Below are 22018 nucleotides of genomic sequence, written 5' to 3'. Positions count from 1 at the left end.
AAAGGTAGGCCTTTGATCACATTGTATTGTTTAAAACTAGCTAGCTTTTGTATGCTGCCTTCTTCTTTTGCCATCACTGAACAATGTAATGTTGCATTTGTGTGCCTTCCTATAATATGGCAATTTTATTTAAATGGCAATTGATTGCTGCTGCCTGAATTTCCATTGTGCTTTTCATTCTTTTGACATGCGTCAGATGTTTTTGACAGCACTTTTCTTCACATATTTGCCTTGTTGAATTGGAGAGATTAAAATGTTGTAGTAAAGTAATGTACCTTTTGATACTTGCTGGTTTTGCATTTATTTTGTTTCTTGGTTTCAAATTTTACAACAAATTTTAAGTTTCCGCTTGTTCACTTTCAAACTGAAAAGATTACTTCAGCGTAGAGTAAATGTTGCTGGCTTTCGGAAGCCTGGACGATGTTACAGTTGTCAGTCATCTAGCTAAGCATGTTATCTTACCTTGAATTTAGTGGGCATTTGTTTTGTAATTTTTGACATACAGATCTTCACTAATTCATTTTTGCATGCATTTTTTTTTCTTTGAGGATGCAATGATGTTTAATGACTTCCTGATTGTTCAATTTAATACTTATCGTTCATTCCAGTTTAGGAATGATTGATACATATTAAAAATTTCTGGCTATTGTAAAAGATCACATCAGTCCACTAAGGAAATTGCTGCATTTGAATTTGTGGTTACACTTCTATGTATGGAGAACAATTTCATATCCCTTTGCAGGCTACAAAACGCACCATCGTACTTGGCTGGTTCAGATGTAATGCCAAATAATGGGAGTTAATCTTGGGTTTGCATTTGCCTTCATCTCTTTGCACTCTACTGATTTATTTATTTTTTACGGTAAGCTTGTGTATAGCAAGCTACTAACTCTGCCAGCAATGCAGAAAATCAATAGCTCACAGGTGATTCAGAAGCTTGGCTTTTCATACATAGAAGCATCAGATAAAATCATGGCCCTAAATATTGGGTCGTTGGTTTGTCTAGAATTTCAGACACTGTTTCCATAAAAAAAGAGCTACTCACAGGATTGGCTTTGCCTGTATTCAAGATGTATACTTTCATGAATAGTAGATAATTCCTGAGTAAATCCCTATTACTGATGGGATATATTCTTTTGACCTGTATTTCTTAGAATTTGGTGGGATTTTGGCTTCTCTTTCACACATGGGTAAAAGACAAATTGTTCGTAAGAATTCAAGTCCTGAATCTTTGTCTTCAATTTATTGGGTTTTGTTCCAACCTGCTCACTCATCCTGTGCCATGGGTGAACAGGCATCCTTATCCCATATTCTTTTAGAGTAGGCATAACGCAACTCATAATTTTCTTGAAAAATCTTGGCAATTGTCATCAAAATGTGGTTTCTAAATTCTGGTTTGACAAGCACGGAGAGCCAGGTTGGTGTCGTGGTTAAGGTACTGGCCTAGAAACCAGGGAAGTACGAGTTCTAGTCCTGATTTAGGCATGAAAGTTGGCGGGGTGAATTTGGGTTAATCCCTCTCTCTGAGCCCAACTCACATCAAAGAGTTGTGGGGAAAATAGAAAGAGAGAGCAATATTACTGTACATTCGCTGCTGTGAGGTATTTATGAATAATACTGTAGATGCAGGAGGGGGAAAAAATCTAATAAATCTAATAAGTAAATCAAAGAAACTGGAAATGTAAGGTTCAGACTCACTCGTATAATTGACAACTACTGTTTTGTCATTTGGACCCAGTTGATTTCTTCTCATTGCATGTTTTTCTAGTTCTGTGGGTTTTTTTTTTTTTTTTAAATCTTGAACAAGAATTCAACAAGAATTTCACCCAATGTGCTTTTTATGTACCCGCAATTCTCTGCTCCTGTTTATTATTATTTTTTTTACCTTGCTTAGGTAAGTACTGAATGCTTATTCAGATAAAATCCTTTTTTGCAGCCCACACTTTTTGTGTCTTGGCTTTTATTATATTTTACTATACGATGATTATATAATGTTGTATTATATTTTTAAACCATCCTTCAGCTGAAAAGGACATTGGAGTTGTCTGTATCTAGTCCAGGGGTCTTCAAGCTTGGCCCTTTTATGAGGTGTGGACTTCAACTCCCAGAATTCCTCAGCCAGGCACGCTGGCTGAGGAATTCTGGGAGTTGAAGTCCACACCTCATAAAAGGGCCAAGCTTGAAGACCCCTGTTCTAGTCTCTCAATGGTGCACTCGTCACTGCTGTAACTGGTCCATTTACCCTGTTGCTGGTCAGAGTAACAAAACCAATAGGATTATGTGGAAAGCAGAAAAATAGAACATTAAATTCCAGTTCTCATTCTAGATGGGTATCCTCTGGGTGGAAAGGAGGATAAAAGTTAGATGACAGCAACAACTAAAGTTGAAAAGAAACATTACTGGGAAAGATTCTACTAAATGGAGCTGGTCTTTTAGCTGAGCAGATGGAATCTCAGCTTAGCATTTACACTCAGCTATAAATAAAGAGTTTTGAGAAGATCTCTAGTGTAATTTGATTCATTCAGGCATACCTCTGTTTTTTTTTAATTAAGATTTACTTTATAGATTATCTGGTGGTAACCAGGTATCCGTACTTAATTTCTGTCTGAATGGCTTGGAGTTGCAAAATAATCAGATTTGCCAAGGGCACTGCTAATGGAGCTTTATGACTACAGGACTGAAAAGCATATCATTTTCTTTCTTTGAGCAGCAAAAAGTAATAATAATACACCACTGACAGGAAGAATTTGCTGACCCGATTTAATTCACTAAAGTTTTTAGCGAAAGTATTCTTTACCTTAGTTACCTTAACAGATTATAGTGCATGCACATGCACTTTTCTTTTAGTTGAAAATTCCATTAAGAGAGGAATAAGCGTGACAGTAAGAACAGAGCTACTAAGAAAGAAATGAAAGGAAGCTTCTGAAGCCTTATGTTTAATCAAACCATTCGACTGTTTAATAAGAGTTTGTCTGTTTTGACTAGTGACAGATCTGCAAGGATCAGATCTCTTGATTTTCTTTTCAGCTGGAGCTATTGGGAATTTAAACTTAAGATAATAACAAGATGAAATATGTCTTAAGACTAATGTAAAATACATCCCTATAAAGAAATCATGTTGCTTTTTGCTAGTAAAAAAATAATCTACCAAAAACATACTTAGCATTTTAAAACATATAGCAGTTCTTACTGCTGAACATGGTAGGCAAGCCAATGAAGTATGAGCATATGCTAATTAAAAAAATGAAAATGCTTGTTGTGTCTTGTACTATTGTACATTGTTTTTTTGTAAAATGCAAGCGTGTCCTGCATGATTGCTTTTGTAAACTAAAAGGAGATAGAATGATTTGTTTTATATTTAATTTGAATATGTAAGATGCTGTACTAAACCTTGCTGTTAAAAATTATGTTATCTTTGTTATGTTAGGTTACATTACGTTATGCTACTGTATCTTTATGTCATAAGTATATCTATCTATAGATTAACTAAAACTCTTGTTCCTATAAGCTTTAACTGAGCAAAAACGTAGTACCCAATAGGACAAAATTTGCAGAATGCATATAGAATTCAGGACCCATGATTCCGTGGAATTGAAATTTGGCGAATTCTATAAAAAATGTATGACATAAACCTTATCATAAAGCAGTTTATGACATGAAAAGTGTCATAACCTTTTCCTGTGCTGATGTCTCAATGTGTTACACAGTTCAACGTCGGCTTCACTGTTTATGACATAATATAGAATATCATAAACACTTCCTTTGCTGACAGTTGCCTGTGCTATACACTTCAATGTGGGCTAAACGGTTTATGACATAATGCGAAATGTCATAAACGTTTCCTGTGCCGATATTTCATTGTGCTAGTTCAACCTGGGATATTTTCAAGGCAGATACATCTCTGAATGTATCACAACTTTTCCAGGGAAGGCAGGTCTGTCATTGTTGGAAGACACTGAGGAATCTGGTAAGGAAATATTTCTGAAAGGAAGATCCAGTGGCTCACGTATGTCTCAAAGCTACCTGTGATAAATATAATTGATCCATTTGGTGTACAAATTACTTTATTCTACTCTGTTTATATGCTAGATAAATGCAATAAAACTGCAATGTTATTGTATGAGTTTAGAATAGAATAGAATAGAATAGAATAGAATAGAATAGAATAGAATAGAATAGAATAGAATAGAATAGAATAGAATAAAATAGAGCTGGAAGGGACCTTGGAGGTCTTCTAGTCCAGCCCCCTGCTCAAGCAGGAGAACCTATACCATCTCAGACAGGTGATTGTCTGGTCTCTTCTTGAAAATTTCCAGTGATGAAGTGCACATGATTTCTAGTGGCAAGTTGTTCCACTGGTTGATTGTCCTCACTGTCAGGTTTAGGTATACCTACTGTTATTTTTCTGTCTTATTTTTGCAGTATTTCAGCATTAGTGATTTTTTCCCCCCGCAACCCATAAGAACTTGTAATATGAATTGTCAATAGAAATCGGTAATAAAACTGAAATTTTAAACAGGACGATCATTCTATTGAGAGGAAATCAACTGTGCCATAAAATGTGTAATGAACCTATTCATAAAGATAATTAGTTTTTTAGGGAATAATTTTCTCATTTATAGGCAAATAACACCTTCAAATTTGTAGAAATTAACTTGCCATTTTAAAATGCCGTTTTCTAATCTGAAGATGTGGAATTAAGTTTTAGTTCACAATTGAATGATGCTACATTGTATAAATCATTTAAATACAGTCCGTGCATGAACGAAAGTGCACGCCCTGAGTAAGACGTGTCACCGGACGTTCTCAAAAGATTGCAAACCTCAAACTCTTTTGTCCTTAGAAGGTGTACTAAAAAAGGGGTCGGTATAGAACACCTGCCTGCTACTAAGCTTGGAATTCATAGAGTCCATCCAAAATTATTTTGAAGCATTGGTCTTCCTAACCTTCATATGATACCTCTCTTTGCCAACACAGTAAGTGCTACTTGATGATTAATTAAAAAGAAGAGGTGGTTAATTAAAAGAAGAGGTTCACTCAATTCCACGGCTAAAGTGGTGCACGTTGGACTTTTAGACAAAAGGGCTGAGAAAGTCATTGATACTATTCTCCGTACATGCTGCAGGTTTGTTTCCAAGAATACAGTATCTTATTTTCTGGTACCGGTCCATGGCCTGTTAGGAATCAGGTCTCATAGATGGAAGTGACCAGTGGGCTCCCTCCCTCCTCCCCCGTCCGTGGAAAAATTGTCTTCCATGAAACCGGTCCCCAGTGCCAAAATAGTTGGGGGGCTACTGCCGTATAGTGAGTATTCTGATAGCTGGGAATAGGCTTCTTAGCTCTCGGCGAGGATCTTTGACTGCTTGTCAGTAAGATGCAAACTCAAGGAGGCGACTAAAGCAAAAAAAAACAAAAACACTCTCTGCTAGAACAGCACAATTGAACTAATTCTGTACCGTTTGTTTTTTTGCCTCCTAGACATTATAAAAAACGATGTCAGGGTCGTATGCGGAAACACGTTGGGGACCTTTGCCTACAAGCCGGGATGTTGCAAGATTCCTTTGTTCACTATCATATGGCTGTGGATCTTCTCCGTTCCGTAAATGACTTTTTGTGGCTCGGAGGTAGGGGATGATAGTGTTGGAAATAAAACATAATTGTATCTAAAAGGCTTTGGGGGGCACAACCTCTGAGATGTTGTTGTTAGCTGCGAAGTCGTGTCCGACTCATCGCGACCCTATGGACAACATTCCTCCAGGCCTTCCTGTCCTCTCCCATCTTCTGGAGTCCATTTAAGCTTACACCTACTGCTTCAGTGACTCCATCCAGCCACCTGATTCTCTGTCATCTCCTTCTTCTCTTGCCCTCCATCTTTCCCAGCATTAGGCTCTTCTCCAGTGAGTCCTTCCTTCTCATTAGGTGGCCAAAGTATTTGAGTTTTAGCTTCAGGATCTGGCCTTCTAAAGAGCAGTCAGGGTTGATCTCCTCTAGGACTGACCGGTTTGATCACCTTGTAGTCCAAGGGACTCGCAGGAGTCTTCTCCAGCACCATAGTTCGAAGGCCTCCATTCTTTGGCCCTCAGCCTTTTCTATGGTCCAGCTTTCACTGCCATACATTGCAACTGGGATATTATCACATTATTTAATTCCTCTATTTTATTGGAAGACGGCTGGCAATTCAAAGTGTACCATTATTCACCGCCCGGAATTGCCGCATTAATGATATGGATGGCACGTAGAAATTTAATAAATAAAATAAATTATTAATCATAAACAACAACAACAACAACAACAACAACAACAATAATAATAATAATAATAATAATAATAATAATAATAATAATAATAATAATAATAATGGGTCACAATAAAATAAATATGGCTCTAAAATTCACGGCAATTTGTGATTCTCAGGGGATTCCCTTTGCGCAGAGAATGGGAGCTGTTCCAGAAAATAGCAGAGAACAAACGCCTCGTTTGTGTTTTCTTGAACAGACTTTGGGATGTTCTCTGGGCTTTTGGATTATGAAATACGAAATACTATACAGGCAGCCTTTGGTTAACAACCACTCAATCAGAACTGTTCGAAACTGCAACAGCGTTGAATGAGTGGTACTTACGACCAGTGGTGGGATTCACATATGTGAACAACCGGTTCTCTGCGTGAATGGTGCTTTCGGAAGTCCGTTCTGGGCCCGGGCATCAAAAAATTTGCTACCAGTTCTGCTGAAGTGGTGCGAACCGGCTGAATCCCACCACTGCTTACGACTAGTCCTTGAAATTCCAGACATCACAGCATCCCCCGTGGTCATGTTAACGATCCAGTCGCTTGGCAACTGGCCGACACTTAACGACCGTTGAAACACCTTGTGGCCCTGTAATCCCCACTTGTGACCTTCCCTGCTGGCTGCCCACAAGCAGCACCAGTGAGTAAGCTTTGCAATTTGCGACAGAATGTTGCTCCCATATCCCTGACTTTTTCTCCCGAGGAGCCTGGCTACCGAGTACCAGATCTCACGCTGTGTAGCGCGTGCCCGTATGCCTGCTTGCCTGCCCACCCAGCTGCTCTTGTGCATCCTGCAACCCTCTGACCCAGCTAAATGTGTGCTGTGCCATAGCAGCTACCCCTAACCTTGCATGTATAAATAAGTAGCACCTCAGCCACCTGGATGCCCTGCCTTACTCTGCAGTAGCCCCTCCCGGTGGCTGTGCTTGCAAGGCACCTCAGCAACCAGATACCTGCCTACCTGGTTGTTGGTAGCTGTCAGAAGTTGCCAGGCGGTCCTCCGTTAACCATCCATGATCCTCCCTTTAACCAAGAAAACAGGGACTGCTGAGATGGCTGTTGCTAAACAGTGCAGTCTCACATGACATTGGCGCTTGATGACTTGCATTGGTCAGCGATGGAAATCCATAAAAGTTGACCGCCTCTGTCAACACCATGGTCAAAGCAAGGACTGACTACCTATAATATATGGGATAGAAATTCAAGCAAGATTTCTTAGAGTAAAAAGCGTGCTGAAATAAAACTTGCAGACCCTTGAGTTTTGGGGAAGTACTGTTAATGCGAAAGCAAAACGTCGTCCGAATTATTTGATATATTCGCTGTAAAAAGCGGTTTCCTCTGTTTTTTGGCCAGAGGATTAGCTCTTTTCTCTTTTCCACCTTCCGATAGAAGAAAAGCTGAATATTAGCGATTCTTGTGTCAATCTTTTTAGCAGCCTTTGGTACCTGAACCGCTTCCGTGCCTTTTTATATTCCTTGCATTTAATGTACTCTCTGAGATGTCTTATTGTCTTGAATGAAATATGTTTATTACATGAACAGGCTGTGATCAAACTGCCATTAAAAGAGCTGTTTTTCATCTATAGCTGCTCTCGAAGGGTTATGTTCAGCTTCTGTCATATATCACTATCCTGGAGGTACTGGAGGTAAAATTGGGTCTCGCAAGGCACCAGGCAGTTCCTTTTCTGCAGAGGGAGGTAACAGGCACAGACCTGGTAAGCAAAAGCTCGTGTAGTTGTTTTTTAAATTGCGATGGCATATATAGGTCTTGGCGTATTCGGGTCTTTTCCTGTGTAGGATTGAGGGTGTCTTGGCGACGTTTCGACGAGGTCCCACTCGTCATCTTGAGGCTGGTGTCTTCGGTTTCGTGCTTGATAAGATTAAAAATGCGAATCCCAGGCATGTTAAAATTAACATGCAGACACCAACAGTATGAACGCGATCTCCCCACCCCAGCGTTCCATCCTGACGTCGTTGGCAGTTAGCCAACGAAAGCTTGATCTTTTAGCAATAAAAACTGTTTTAGTTTTTCTTATTTCATCCCAGTGTTCGTTTAATTTGTTTATTTATATAAACAATACGGGCCAAATCTTTTTTTTTTATTATTTGGGCCGGCAAGGTGTTCAAAATACTCAAGACATATCTCCTCTACCTCCCGCCTACCAGACATCTGGAAACTAGCCACAAAAACCGACACCAGACCCACAACAACACAGGACGCCACTACCAATCATCCTCACCAGACTCAAACCCAAACCCACCCCATAGACGAAATGCAACCACAACCACGGCGGCACCTCCAGCTGCTGCACCCCCTCCTGACCCCCACACAAAGCAAACTGACACACCATGAACACAAAGCCAGACCACATACTCGGAGCCAAACCAGAGCCCGGGATGTTACACCACAGCTTTCTGCTCAGGACATTACATCACAGAACTCAGGAGGTTACAATACTCAAGCTCGGGATGTCACAACACAGCCAACCACCCAGGATGTTGCAGCACAGAACTCAGGATATCACTACACTAGAGCTCAGGATGTCATCACACAGCCCATTACCCAAGTCGTTACAACACAAAAGACTAATGGGCACTCAGCCAACACCTCAGCCACACAGGATGTTACAAAACAGCCGACTAAGCTGCAAACACTAACTCCATCATCCAATCAGGATGTAACAACACAGCCAACCAACCCGCTTACAGCAACAAAGCCAGCACCCCACACACCCCCACCAATATTTATAGAGAGATGGCAGCTCCGATCACGCTTTGCTCGCACAAGCACGAAGCTGAAGACACCAGCCTGAAGATGACGAGTGGGACCTCGTCAAAACGTCGCCAAGACACTCTCTCTCTCTCTCTCTCTCTCTCTCTCTCTCTCTCTCTCTCTGTCTATCTATCTATCTATCTATCTATCTATCTATCTATCTATCTATCCATCATTTATATCACCTACCGTTTCCATTATCTATCTATCTATCTATCTATCTATCTATCTATCTATCTATCTATCTATCTATCTATCTATCATCTATCTATCTATCTATCTATCTATCTATCTATCTATCATCTATCTATCTATCTATCTATCTATCTATCTATCATCTATCTATCTATCTATCTATCTATCATCTATCTATCTATCTATCTATCTATCTATCTATCTATCTATCTATCTATCTATCCATCATTTATATCACCTACCGTTTCCATTATCTATCTATCTATCTATCTATCTATCTATCTATCTATCTATCTATCTATCTATCTATCTATCTATCTATCTATCTATCTACTGCATTTAAGATTTATTTTAGCCTCATGTACTCCTATGGCTTCTCAATGCTCAGCAGAACAAAATTTTGTCCGCATATAAAAATTAGAGTTTAGTGGGTTTTTTTTTTAAATGTCAAAAAATACACCAACGTGAGAAAAAATAGCACTGACTTTGTCGAAAGATGGCTTTGTTGCGCAGGTAACTGACTGCAAAGCTTTCAATTAGCTAGTTTTATCTGGGAGCAGAATTGAAGTAAATATTAGAATGTGAAGAGAGGTGTGATGCTAGAGGAGAAAAGCTGGATTTGAGACCAGGTGAAAGAGGTTTTGCTGACTCTGAAGTGTTGATATTAGTAGCAGTGTCAGGAATACAGTACTTGTGGCACTTATACAGTAACACTTCTGAGAACCCTCTAAATAAAAAAAATGTTTTAGAAAGAACGCACAGAACTTGACTTGAGTCTGCAATTTGGACTAGAACTTCAGTCCTAAATCGACGCACCCATGTCACTGGATCCAATTTTACGGTCATTTTTGTGGCAGTTGTTAAGTGAATCACTTGGTCATAAGTCCAAATCCATTCTCCCGAATGGGTGTTTTTCACTGGGAAAAACGTTGCAAATCACTCTCATGGGACTGCAGGACTTTGCAACCAGTCTTAAATGTTAGTCGGTTGCCAAACACCCAAAATGTGGTCAAGTGATCGTAAGGGGGCAGCATGACATTTTATGATGGCAGTGCTTTATGGGTTATAAGACGCCCTTTCTGAGGCTGTAGTAACTCCCAATGGCCATTAAACGACTGGTTGTAAGCCAAAGATTACCTGTATTAAGAATAACACAGTAGTGATTAAGATGCTAGACTGGCAATGAGGAAATTCAGGTCAAATTTTACCCTGAGTTTTGGAAACAGACTCTCTCAACCCAATAAAATTCAAAGGGCTGTTATGGGGAAAAATGGAAAGAGAGAGTATTATGTATATTGACTTGAGCTTCAAAAATGTAACTAAAATAAAATAATAAAATTAAAATTTTGGCACTGTTTTGCTTAGGCAATGTAGAAGGTTAACACTGTTTTGATTTTTTTCCCCTAGGTGCACAAGAAGTTCTTATTGATCCAGGTATATTGACTTTATAGCTCTGTTTTGTCAGTCAAATGTTTCATTAATAGTTTTCCACTGCCTACGTGCTTTAGAAATTTCACTTCTGTGTTTCAAAAAAATAGACACCACACACTGATGACTAGAATCCTGCCCGTTTAAAATTTCTCCAATCGTTTCTTCGTCTCTTTTTTAATAACCTATGTTGACTTCTGGCAATTATCATCCAGTTGCAAGTTAATTATTTTATGATCGGATCTAGAACTTTCCCGTATATTGATGCTGACCGATCTATGGTTTTTCCCCTTCAATTCTTTTCTTTCCCTAATTTTGCCCAGATGATTTGTTTATCTCCCTCATCTGGAACTTCGTACTTCACATAAAAAAAACCCCCCACATAAAGATTCTATCAGAAAATCAGCAGATTCCAGTACGTGACCCCAACTCTGCCAATTAGAACGCTACCGTCAACATTAAGAAGTTGGAATTTTGACGATTTGGTTTTGAATATATTGTGCACAAGATTATTTCTGTTGCTTTGAGGAACTCATTCTCGGCTTTAGCTTTCTTAACAATCTCTCTGCAGAGCTGAGTTTTTTCCTTGTTGATCTGCACCTCTTCCCATCTCGTGTGTCTTGTTTTGTCCGTCCTCTATTTTTCAGTCTTTGGAATAGGTTGCAATTTTTGGTAAGCTGTTTTTAAAGAACTCCTCAACTTGACTTTTTTTTTCTCATTAGCTTCCCTCTTTCTGGAATCCTGCTTACTATTGCTTTGATTTTATTAAAAAATCCACTATTTTAGGCAGGAACACTAATGTCCCAGAGGTATTTTAGGACAAATTAGGAATCTTACCCACGTTTATTTCTTAAAAGTTTTTGTTCCTTTTTTCAGGCTCTCAGCCTAATTCTCAGACTGCCTGTTGACTTGGATGGAATTTTTTTTAGGGAGCCTCTCCAAAATCCTTGCCAAATTCTGTTGGCGAGCTACTATTGGTTCTTCCTGTTCACTTGCTCAGATAGTTCTGACCAGCACATCACCCCCCCTTTTCCCATTTGGAATCTGACTTTTTTTTATTGTAATTTTTTATGATAGCAGATTTATCTAAAATGCCGTGAGTCCTTCAGTAAATTGCTGCAGCTAAGAGAAGCGATAGCATAATTAAATTAAGTTAGTAGAAATATAAGCGATAAGTATCAGTTTATTAATTTGGCCAGAACTTTTTCTCTGTGCTTTTTAAACAGTATATATATATATATATATATATATATATATATCCATCCAGCTTTAATTCAAACTTTCTTTGCTTTGCTTAATGCGTGACTCAATACTTTTTGGGGAAAAAAATCTCAAGATCTCTGCCGTTTTGACTACATTTTGAATGGATTAGTTTGTACCAATAAAAGAATATTTTTTTAACTCAGGATTGAACTGAGGGGTCTGATGAAATTACTTAGTTAGAGTAATGTAATGTCTGCAACCAAGCTCAGAGAGCACCAAAGAACACCCCCTTAATCAGTTTGTTCCTTGCTCAAGCTTTTTTTTGGGGGGGGGAGACTTAGCAAAACATTTTTGTTTTATTCTGACCTGAGAGTGGTGGTTGAGTTGAATTTTTCTGCTGTTAATTTCATGCAGGAGCCCTCACATCAAATGGCATCAGTGCAGATACAAGTTCTGAAATAGGACGAGCTAAGAATTGTCTGAGCCCTGAAGACATCATTGAGAAGTACAAAGAAGCTATTTCCTATTACAGCAAGGTAACTTTGCTATAATAAGTGAGCGTATGTATATGAATCATAAATCTGCATCAATGATAATAGACTGGGGCTGGCTCGGGAATTCTGGGAGTTGAAGTCCATAGGTCATGAAGTTATCATCGTTGCCCACTCCTGGACTATACACAGCAGCGTACATGGCTGATAATAGACCTAAAGAACAGTTGGAGATTTGTGGAAGTGCTAATTGGATGAACCAACACCTTTTTTACATAGCTGCTCATTTTTGTATAGTAATATTTGCTATACAAATATATCCTGGAGGAATGTTGTCCACGGGGTCGCGATGGGTCGGACACGACTTCGCAACTAACAACAACAACGACAACATTTGCTAAATAATGTCAGTGTAAATTGGTTTTTTTAAAAGAGAAATTCTAGATTCACTCTCAAATGCAAAAAGGTTTATTTGTATATTTAGAGTGAGAAGTAACATAAATGTATGGTTTATTCTTTTTTTTTTTTTACCAAATCTTGGGGTTGTTGCTAACTCAGTCCTTTTGTGTTCCCCATTTTGGCCCAGTTACCAGAGGAAATTTGGAGTCTTCATTTAAAAATAGAAATGAATCGTTATCTTTGCCTGAATTTGCCCAGAATATGATTTAACAATAAGTGGTTTGGAGAAACAAATCAACTACCAACCAAAGTTGAGGTCCCTAGGACTTTCTTCTCCAATTTCAAGAGATGATGGAGGCTAAGGCAGAACAAACCTCCCCCCCCTCACCCCAAGCTTTTCTATAAGGCATTTGGGATTATGCCATGATCAAGATTTATTTGCTTTATTTCAGCCATAGAAAATTTGTCTGTTGTACTTCTCTTATAAACTCTGAGTCCTTCAGCATTGCAGCAAGGTATAAATATAATAAGTAAATATATTTCCATTAGTTCACAGCAACCATAACAGAAAACGTAGATATAGTTCTAAACTTTGTTAATCGAAAAAAAAAGTTAAAGCTGCTTGTTTTTTTGTTGTTGCTTGTGACAATATTAGAAGATAGAGGCAATACGTTTAAGAGGATGTTGAGCTGCACATTCATATATTTAATCAATCTCTTGAGAAAAGTGTCTGTTTTTTTATTATTAAGAAGAGCATTTGTTTTGCAGTAGAGGTACATTTTTTAAATATTACCGTCCTTTTTTGACTTGTGTGCTGAAAGGGGAAGAGATAAATGTAAGGTTTGGGAAGAGAGGAATCAAGCTATAGATGTGATTTGTCTCCAAAAAGGCATACTTATTAAGCAGGCATACCTGTAGATTAGCTTTGTGCATTGTCTGCACATAGGTTTTCCATAATACCCTGGAGGTAGAACTTATAGCTACTAAAAATGCTGCTGTGATGAATCTTTGTCTTGTGTTGTGGCAATGTGACACAATGGAATATAATTATGTCTAGATTAAATGGAATTTTAGTGGGAAACAAAAACAAAAGATATTGGATACTACATGTAGAGATGTGAAGGCTGGAAGGAAATACAGGCATTTCAGGGAAAAAATGCATAATTTAATTTTTCCCCCCTTACCTTTTTGAAATGCCGTTTGAAAAAAAGAATTGCTAACTAATATTTTTAACATTGTTTTAAAGGAACACAAAAAGAGTTAACATAGGAAAGAATGGGCTTATGTTTTGAAATACCGTACATTAAATAAAAAAAATAGAATAAGATGTAAAAGTGTAAATAAGCTTTTTTCAATAGGGGCTTCCTTTTCTGTTTTCAGAAGTAGGTGAAAATTATGAAATGATTAAAAATAAGAATAATTAGAATTTATGAACAGTGACAGTTTTTTCAGATGGAAGGAAGGAAGGGAATTGAATTGAATTTTGGCTGCCATGTCCTGCATTGCTTTACTCAATAGAATTACTCGAATTATTATTCAAATGGTATAAAAAACACCATTTGTGGCTCTCCATGTATCCATAGATGCAATCGGTTAGTGATACTGTGTTTTAGCGCTGACTGCATCTCAGCAAAATAGAGGCATACTGAGTTGTAGAACAATATAGCTTGATCTATTATAGCAAAGAGGCTAGGATTCTTATACAGAAATACACTGTATAATGTGATGAGGAAGTATACAGTAGACCAATATTTTAATCCATTATCTATTTCTTCTAGTACAAAAACGCTGGTGTTATTGAACTGGAAGCTTGTGTGAAGGCGGTGAGAGTGCTTGCAATACAGAAACGAAGCATGGAAGCTTCTGAATTCCTCCAAAACGCTGTTTATATTAACCTTCGTCAGGTGAGAACACATTTTCCTTGTTAGCTAGGATTTAATTTCTCCATCGGTCTTTGAATTATTTTGAAGAACTTTAATAATTTGGGCCAAATGCCTTTCTAGTTCTGTGCTTCATTTTGCACAATGAGGAACTTGATGCCTGCAAAAAGCCGTTCGGTAAAGATAATATCTTGAGTTTTCAGAAATAGCGTTATGCCACATTCTCTATTTATATGTCCATTTTCTTTTCTTTTTGTTTTTTTGCATGTAGAGTAAGTTACTCCTCAAGCATAAATGCTTGACTCTAGAAAGCAACTAGTTTTTACAGATGGAACGTACAGGTAGTCCTGGACTTACAGCAGTTCATTTAGTGACTTCAAAGTTACGGCGTCATTGAAAAACGTGTTTTGTGACCATTTTTCACAGTTACGACCTCCGCAGAATTCCCCATGATCATGTGATCAAAACTCAGATGCTTGGCAACTGTCTCATGACCTTTGCTGCATCCCAAGGTCGCATGATCCCCACTTGCGACCTTCTGACAAGCAAAGTCAATGAGCCAGCCAGATTCACTTAACAACCCTGGTTATTAACTTAACAGCTGCAGTGATTCACTTAACTGCTGTGGCAAGCAAGGACGTAAAATGGGGCAAAACTCACTTAACAAATGTCTCACTTAACGACAGAAATTTTGGGTTCGTAAGTGGAGGACTAACTCTATTGACATTCCAGATATACATTAAAGGTAAAAGGTAAAGGTTCCCCTGCACCTGCGTGCTAGTCGTTTCCAACACTAGGGGCCGGTGCTCATCTCCGTTTCAAAGCCGAAGAGCCAGCGCTTGTCCGAGGACGTCTCCGTGGTCATGTGGCCGGCATGACTAGACGCCAAAGGCGCACGGAACGCTGTTACCTTCCCACTGGAGTGGTCCCTATTTTTCTACTTGCATTTTTACGTGCTTTCGAACTGCTAGGTTGGCAGAAGCTGGGACGAGTAACAGGCGCTCACTCTGTTATGCGGCACTCGGGATTCGACCCGCCAAACTGCTGACCTTCTGATCGACAGGCTCAGCGTCCTAACCCACTGAGCCACTGTGTCCCTAGATATATATTATTTGCTACAAATCTTTCAGATTTCATTTATCTCACCCTCAGATATTGAAAAAGTAGGTGGTCTTTTAATTTTACCGTACCAGAATGCAGATCATAAAATGCCATTTCAGTATATTTTGAACAAGTATGATGTGCATATTAATCAGTTTGAATAAATGACCATATTATAGTCATTCCAATAAATGACTATGATACACCATCTTTTAAAAGCTGTTAGGTTCAGAAGTGTTTTTAACTATATTGATATGCAACTGATCTTTATTCTTATTCTTAGAAATTAATATAATATAATAATAATATAATAATAAAGTTGGAAGGGACCTTGGAGGTCTTCTAGTCCAACCCCTTGCCCAGGCAGGAAACCCTATACCATTTCAGACAAATGGCTGTCCAGTCTCTTCTTAAAAACTTCCAGTGTTGGAGCATTCACAGCTTCTAGTGGCAAGCTGTTTCACTGGTTCCACTGTTCTAACTGTCTGGAAGTTTCTCCTTAGTTCCAGGTTGCTTCTGTCCTTGGTTAGTTTCCATCCGTTGCTTCTTGTCCTGCCTTCAGGCGCTCTGGAGAATAGCTTGACTCCTTTTTTGGGGCAGCCCCTGAGATATTGGAACACTGCTATCATGTCCCCCCTAGTCCTTGTTTTCATTTAACTAGACATACCCAATTCTTGCAATGATTCTTCGTATGTTTTAGCCTCCAGCCCACTAATCATCTTTGTTGCTTTGTTATTCTTCCTTTGTGTACATTCAGCATTGTTAATAACATGCTGCGGTTTTGTTTTATAAAAAGAACTTTCATTAAAACCTTTTGATAGATTTCGACAAAATTTATAGCAGGCTTTACATTCGTATCTTACATTTTACACTAGGGGTCAGCAGCGTTGCATCATAAAAATGATTAATGCTCTGATTGGACTACCCGTAGTATCAGTGTAACATTCTGTTTGATAGACTTTTAAATTATCTAAATACAGTGCTTTTCTTTCGGGAGGGGTGGGGGGGCTTATTCTCCTTTGCAGAGTTATTTCTGTCTTGAACTGGAATAGCTACGTGACAAAAATAGACTGACAGACTCATAGAATCCCACCCTCCTGCTCAGTGCAGGAATTCAAATTAAAGCATCCTAGGGCAGATGGCAGTCTAATCTCCGCTCGAATCGACTGAGCAAAGGGAAGCCTGTTGGGTTTAGATGCACCCAACCTGTGGTTAAACAACCCCATGGGGTGTTCCTACAGTAAAAATACTGCTTGGTTGGTTGGGAACTTGTAATATTTTGCAAGGCCTTTTGTACTCTCTGAGCAACTGCTGTAAGCAAGGACTATCTGCTGAATAATTGATGATGCATACACATAAATCTGTAGGAAAACAAAATAACATAATTCTGATTCTCCTCCTCCTCCTCCTCCTCCTCCTCCTCCTCCTCCTCCTCCTCCTCCTCCTCACTCCTCCTCCTTCCCCTGCCCCATTTTCAGGGAATTTCTGATTGGGGTTTCCATTTTACCGTAGCCATGAGATAGCTTTCACTCGTTCATTTAACTAAGGCATATTTTGCTTCCCTCTCAAAGTGGAATGCGTTTGTCACTTAGCACGGGGCACCCGAGTATTTCAGTGCAGAAAAGGAACATGCTGCTTTTGTATTCCAAGAGCTGGCTGGTTTTGTAAAGTGGGATACACGAGGGCAGTTTGGAGGTAAGCCTCCGTGTGGTTATCAGTGACAGACACTCGCAGGTACAGAACGTTTATCTCGCACTTTAGAAAACGACAACATTGCGTTACTTTTTGACATAATCGCCGTTCAAACTGAGGCACTTGTCATAACGTCATACAAGGTTTGAAATTCCTTTGTAGTAGTCGCTCGGCACCAAATCTGGGCTATTGGTGTGTGTGTGTGTGTGTGTGTGTGTGTGTGTGATCAAAAACATCCCAACGGAACTGCTTCAACTGCTTCTTGGGTGCGTCTAGCTGTGTGCGGGTGAGCATTATCGCGAACCAACACCACACTGACGCTTTTTTGAGTTTTTCCTAACGTTTCCCAGTAGACTTCTGAATTGACGGTCGAACCTGGCTCCGCGAACTTCACTAGCAGTTACTCCTTCGGCCTCTTCACATTTGGTGGGATTTTCTATGGCACCGCTTCTGGGTGTGGTGTTCGTTCACAATAATGCTCGCCCCCCCCAACACCGCTAGACGCACCCAAGAATTTTTGAAGCAGTTCCGCTGGGATGTTTTTGATGACACACACACACACACACACACACACAATAGCCCAGATTTGGCTCCGAGCGACAACGACTAAGGAATTTCACCACCTTGTAAGACCTTACGACAAGGGCCTCAATTTGAACGGCGATTATGTCGAAAAGTAACGTTATCGCTGTTTCCCAATGTGTATAATAAAAATTCTGTATCTGCGAGTGTCCGTGGTGGATAACCAAACGGAGGTTTATTTCCAAAACGCCCTCGTACTTCTGACTACACAACATTTTTGTACTGAGAAATAGTTAATATCCTTACAATTTTATGGATGGGCGAGGCAGTGGCACAGATCTACAAACCCTCTCCTGAAAAGCCAGATGCCGATCTGATAAGAGATGGAATTCAGTCTGTCTCCCTGGAATATATCCCTGAAATTCTGGCAGAATGTTAAAGTATGTTCATCTGGTATTACAGTGTACAGGTAACTTTCCTGTGCTAATTACAGTTATTTTTATAAAATTGTTTCTCAGCTGCTTATATGACAGATGTTCAGAATCCAGCAGCAAGTTCTGCCTTGTTCTGGTTTCCCCCCCCCCCCTTTTGGCAACGTAACCGAGTTATGTTCAGTTTTTTGCAGAGCTGCTCCTGCAGTATTTTGGATGGACTTCAGATGAACGTTTTCCACTTTTATTTTTCTTCCACTGCGCTCACACATCTCTGGGCCGATCAGAAATCGAATGATCAAACTATACACATTGTAACAACTCTCCCAAAATTAGCAAAATGTTAAAAATAGCCCCCTAATGATTGGATGTGAAGGGAAATGCAGATCTTAAGTCTTCAAGGACCGGTGTGGAAAGTCTTTGTTTTAAATGCTCTCTACAAGGTAATCGTAGCAAGATAAGTCCAGTCTTCAGGGGAGGGGGGGCATATTTCAGAGAGTCGGCAGCAATAGGGAAGTGTGGCTTGTCTTAAACCACAATGCTTTGTTTGGAACAGAGATTTAAAATGATTTATTATTGCAGTTACTTACACTTTGGAAGAGGCAAACTGCTGTTTTTTTTAGCATGCACTGAGAAAATACCTGAAGTGGAAATGTCTGTCCAGTATTCCTACGTCACTTGTTTATGTTAAATGTTCGCTGAGTGAAATGTTTGCTTTTGCTGTCTGTCTACCTACCTACCTACCTATCTATCTTTCCTGTCTGTCTGTCTGTCTTTCATATCTATCTGTCTATATCTATCTTTCATATCTGTATCTATCTATCTATCTATCTATCTATCTATCTATCTATCTATCTATCTCATATCTATCAATCCTGTCTGTCTGTCTGTCTATCCTGTCTCTCTCTCTGTGTATGTGTGTCTCTCTCTGTGTCTGTCTGTCTGTCTCTGCCTGTCTGTCTGTCTGTCTGTCTGTCTATCTATCTATCTATCTATCTATCTATCTATCTATCTATCTATCTATCTATCTATCTATCTATCTATCTATCTATCTATCTATTCTGTCTCTCTATCTGTCTCTCTCTCTCTATGTCTGCCTGCCTGACCCCCCGTTGTCTGTCTGTCTGTCTGTCTTGTATGTATGTATGTATGTATGTATGTATGTATGTATGTATGTATGTATCTCTCTCTCTCTCTCTCTCTATCTATATATCTATACACACACACACACACACCTATACACATACACACATGCTTTCAGGGGTTATTTTTCTTGCCTTTCTTGCACCTAGTTTGCTTATGGCAATTTTGGTTATTAAAATTCTTTTAAAATCCATTGTTGTTTTTCAGCTTTCTGAAGAAGAAAAAATCCAGCGCTACAGCATTCTTTCTGAGCTCTACGAGCGAATTGGATTTCATCGCAAATCCGCTTTTTTCAAACGAGTGGCAGCAATGCAGTGTGTGGCCCCAAGCATCGTGGAACCTGGTTGGAGAGCCTGCTATAAACTTCTTCTGGAAACACTTCCGGGTTATAGCCTGTCTTTGGATCCTAAAGACTTCAGCAAAGGTACCAGGTTTAGCTTAGAGAGAAATAAGCCGACAAACCCAAGATTTACTTTTTCTTGCTTTCATGTCATAAAGCCAAATGAGTGAGAATAAAAAACAACAACACAGTAGACTAAAGTTTATGGATTATGGCATTGGCGACCTCTGGAACCCTTTCTGTTCGCTGATGACTCGCTACTAGGAATGCTTAGAAACTATATCACAAGATCATTATATCTGCTACTGTACTAGCTAAATGCAACCCTTCCATTTTATCTCAGTAGTGCGCCATATTCAAGATGACAGTGAGGGTGCTTGCCGCAAGGAGGTTGAGGGTTCAGTGAACTGGTGTAAGAAAAACAGCTTGGTTTTAAACATTAGTAAAACCAAAGAGATCATTGTCAATTTCAGAAAAGGCAGGCACAGACACACTCCTCTGTGCATGAATGATTCACCTGTGGAGATGGTTTCCAGCATCAAATTTCTTGGTGTGCAGTTAACAAGGAGGCTGGCTTGGTCGCTCAACAGTGAGACCCTGGTGAAGCGGGCACAGCAGTGCCTGTATTTTCTGCGTCGCCTGAGAAAAGCACATCTTCCTTCCCCTGTCCTGACCACTTTCTACAAAGGGACGATCGGGAACATCCTGTCATACAAGCAAGCCGGCCTGGCCTGACGGGGGATGTGCTGGGGTTTTTATTGGGGATTTTTAATATTATTCTACTGTTTTTAGCTCGGGCTCTTATTTAATTCTTTTTTAATTTTTGTATTCTGTATTTTTTATGTGCCCTGTTCACCGCCCTGAGTCCTTCGGGAGAAGGGCAGTATACAAATATAATAAATGAAATGAAATGAAATACAGCATCACAGTCGGGTTTAGAAGCATCCCTGCTTCGGACAGGAAGGCGGTGCAGAGAGTGGTGAGGACGGCCGAAAAGATCATTGGCAGTTCCCTCCCTTCCATCCAGGACATAGCACAGAAGCGTTTTTAGAACTGGGTCCACAAGATTATTTGGGACACTACACATCCTCTTCACGACCTGTTTTCCTTGTTACCTTCTGGGAGGAGGGGGCTTCATGGTACCCAAAGCAGAACATCCAGATTCAGCCACAGTTTCGTTCCATACAGCATTAACCTTGTGAACTCTCAAGCTTCCTCTTTCCGCTATGTATTCAAGATGGACAGTGATTAATATTTTTATGTGATTTAGATATAAGGGTGTAGGTACAGTATATACATATGTTGGATATGTCATGTTTAAATGTGTGTTATGTATGTGTGTACTCTTCTGAGAGCAAGCAACAAAATTTCATTTTTAGTGTCTGCCAATGTGCCCACAGTAGAAAATGACAATAAAGGTTCTCTCTCTCTTTTTTTTTACTCTTTCTCTTTCTCTTTTTCCCTCTTCTTCTCTCTCTCCCCCCTCCCTCCTTGGATAGCCCTCAGTGTAGGATTTGGTAACCTTGTCAATGTCAGTCCCATATATGGAGGCCATGGCTGAAAGAAGATTGAATGTATTAACACAACACGTGTTATTTTGCTCTCTTGTAAGGAACTCATCGTGGTTGGGCTGCTGTGCAGATGCGTTTACTTCATGAGTTAGTGTACGCCTCCAGGAGAATGGGAAACCCAGCACTTTCCGTCCGACACTTATCTTTTCTTTTACAAACCATGCTGGATTTTCTTTCGGATCAAGGTATTCATTTTATTAAAAAATATTTTTTTAATGTATATTATAAACGATAGAGGGACGTGGTGGCTCAGTGGGTTAGGACGCTGAGCATGTCGATCAGATGGTCAGCAGTTTGGTGGGTCGAATCCCGAGTGCCGCGTAGCAGAGTGAGTGCCTGTTACTCATCCCTGCTTCTGCCAACCTAGCAGTTCGAAAGCACGTAAAAATGCAAGTAGAAAAATAGGGACCACTCCGGTGGGAAGGTAACAGCGTTCCGTGCGCCTTTGGTGTCTAGTCATGCCGGCCACATGACCACGGAGACGTCCTCGGACAAGCGCTGGCTCTTCGGCTTTGAAACGGAGATGAGCACTGGCCCCTAGAGTTGGAAACGACTAGCACACAT

At 39.6% G+C, this 22018-nt stretch overlaps 1 protein-coding gene across 2 annotated transcripts in view; it reads left to right on the top strand.

The window, feature by feature from the left end:
- The window catches only part of TRAPPC9 (trafficking protein particle complex subunit 9), a 353693-nt gene that overhangs the window by 11450 nt on the left and 320225 nt on the right, over positions 1–22018 (top strand). For both annotated transcript variants that reach the window (XM_081323018.1, XM_081323017.1), the window contains 7 exons: positions 5479–5624; positions 7872–8000; positions 10661–10687; positions 12299–12420; positions 14553–14678; positions 19751–19967; positions 21496–21639. In XM_081323018.1, the coding sequence (XP_081179144.1) occupies positions 5479–5624; positions 7872–8000; positions 10661–10687; positions 12299–12420; positions 14553–14678; positions 19751–19967; positions 21496–21639 (911 nt within the window). The remainder of the gene's footprint in view (positions 1–5478; positions 5625–7871; positions 8001–10660; positions 10688–12298; positions 12421–14552; positions 14679–19750; positions 19968–21495; positions 21640–22018) is intronic.

Source organism: Vipera berus (assembly GCF_964194415.1).
Source record: "Vipera berus genome assembly, chromosome: 3".
NCBI lineage: Eukaryota > Metazoa > Chordata > Lepidosauria > Squamata > Viperidae > Vipera > Vipera berus.
This window is presented reverse-complemented; position numbering and strand designations above follow the sequence as displayed.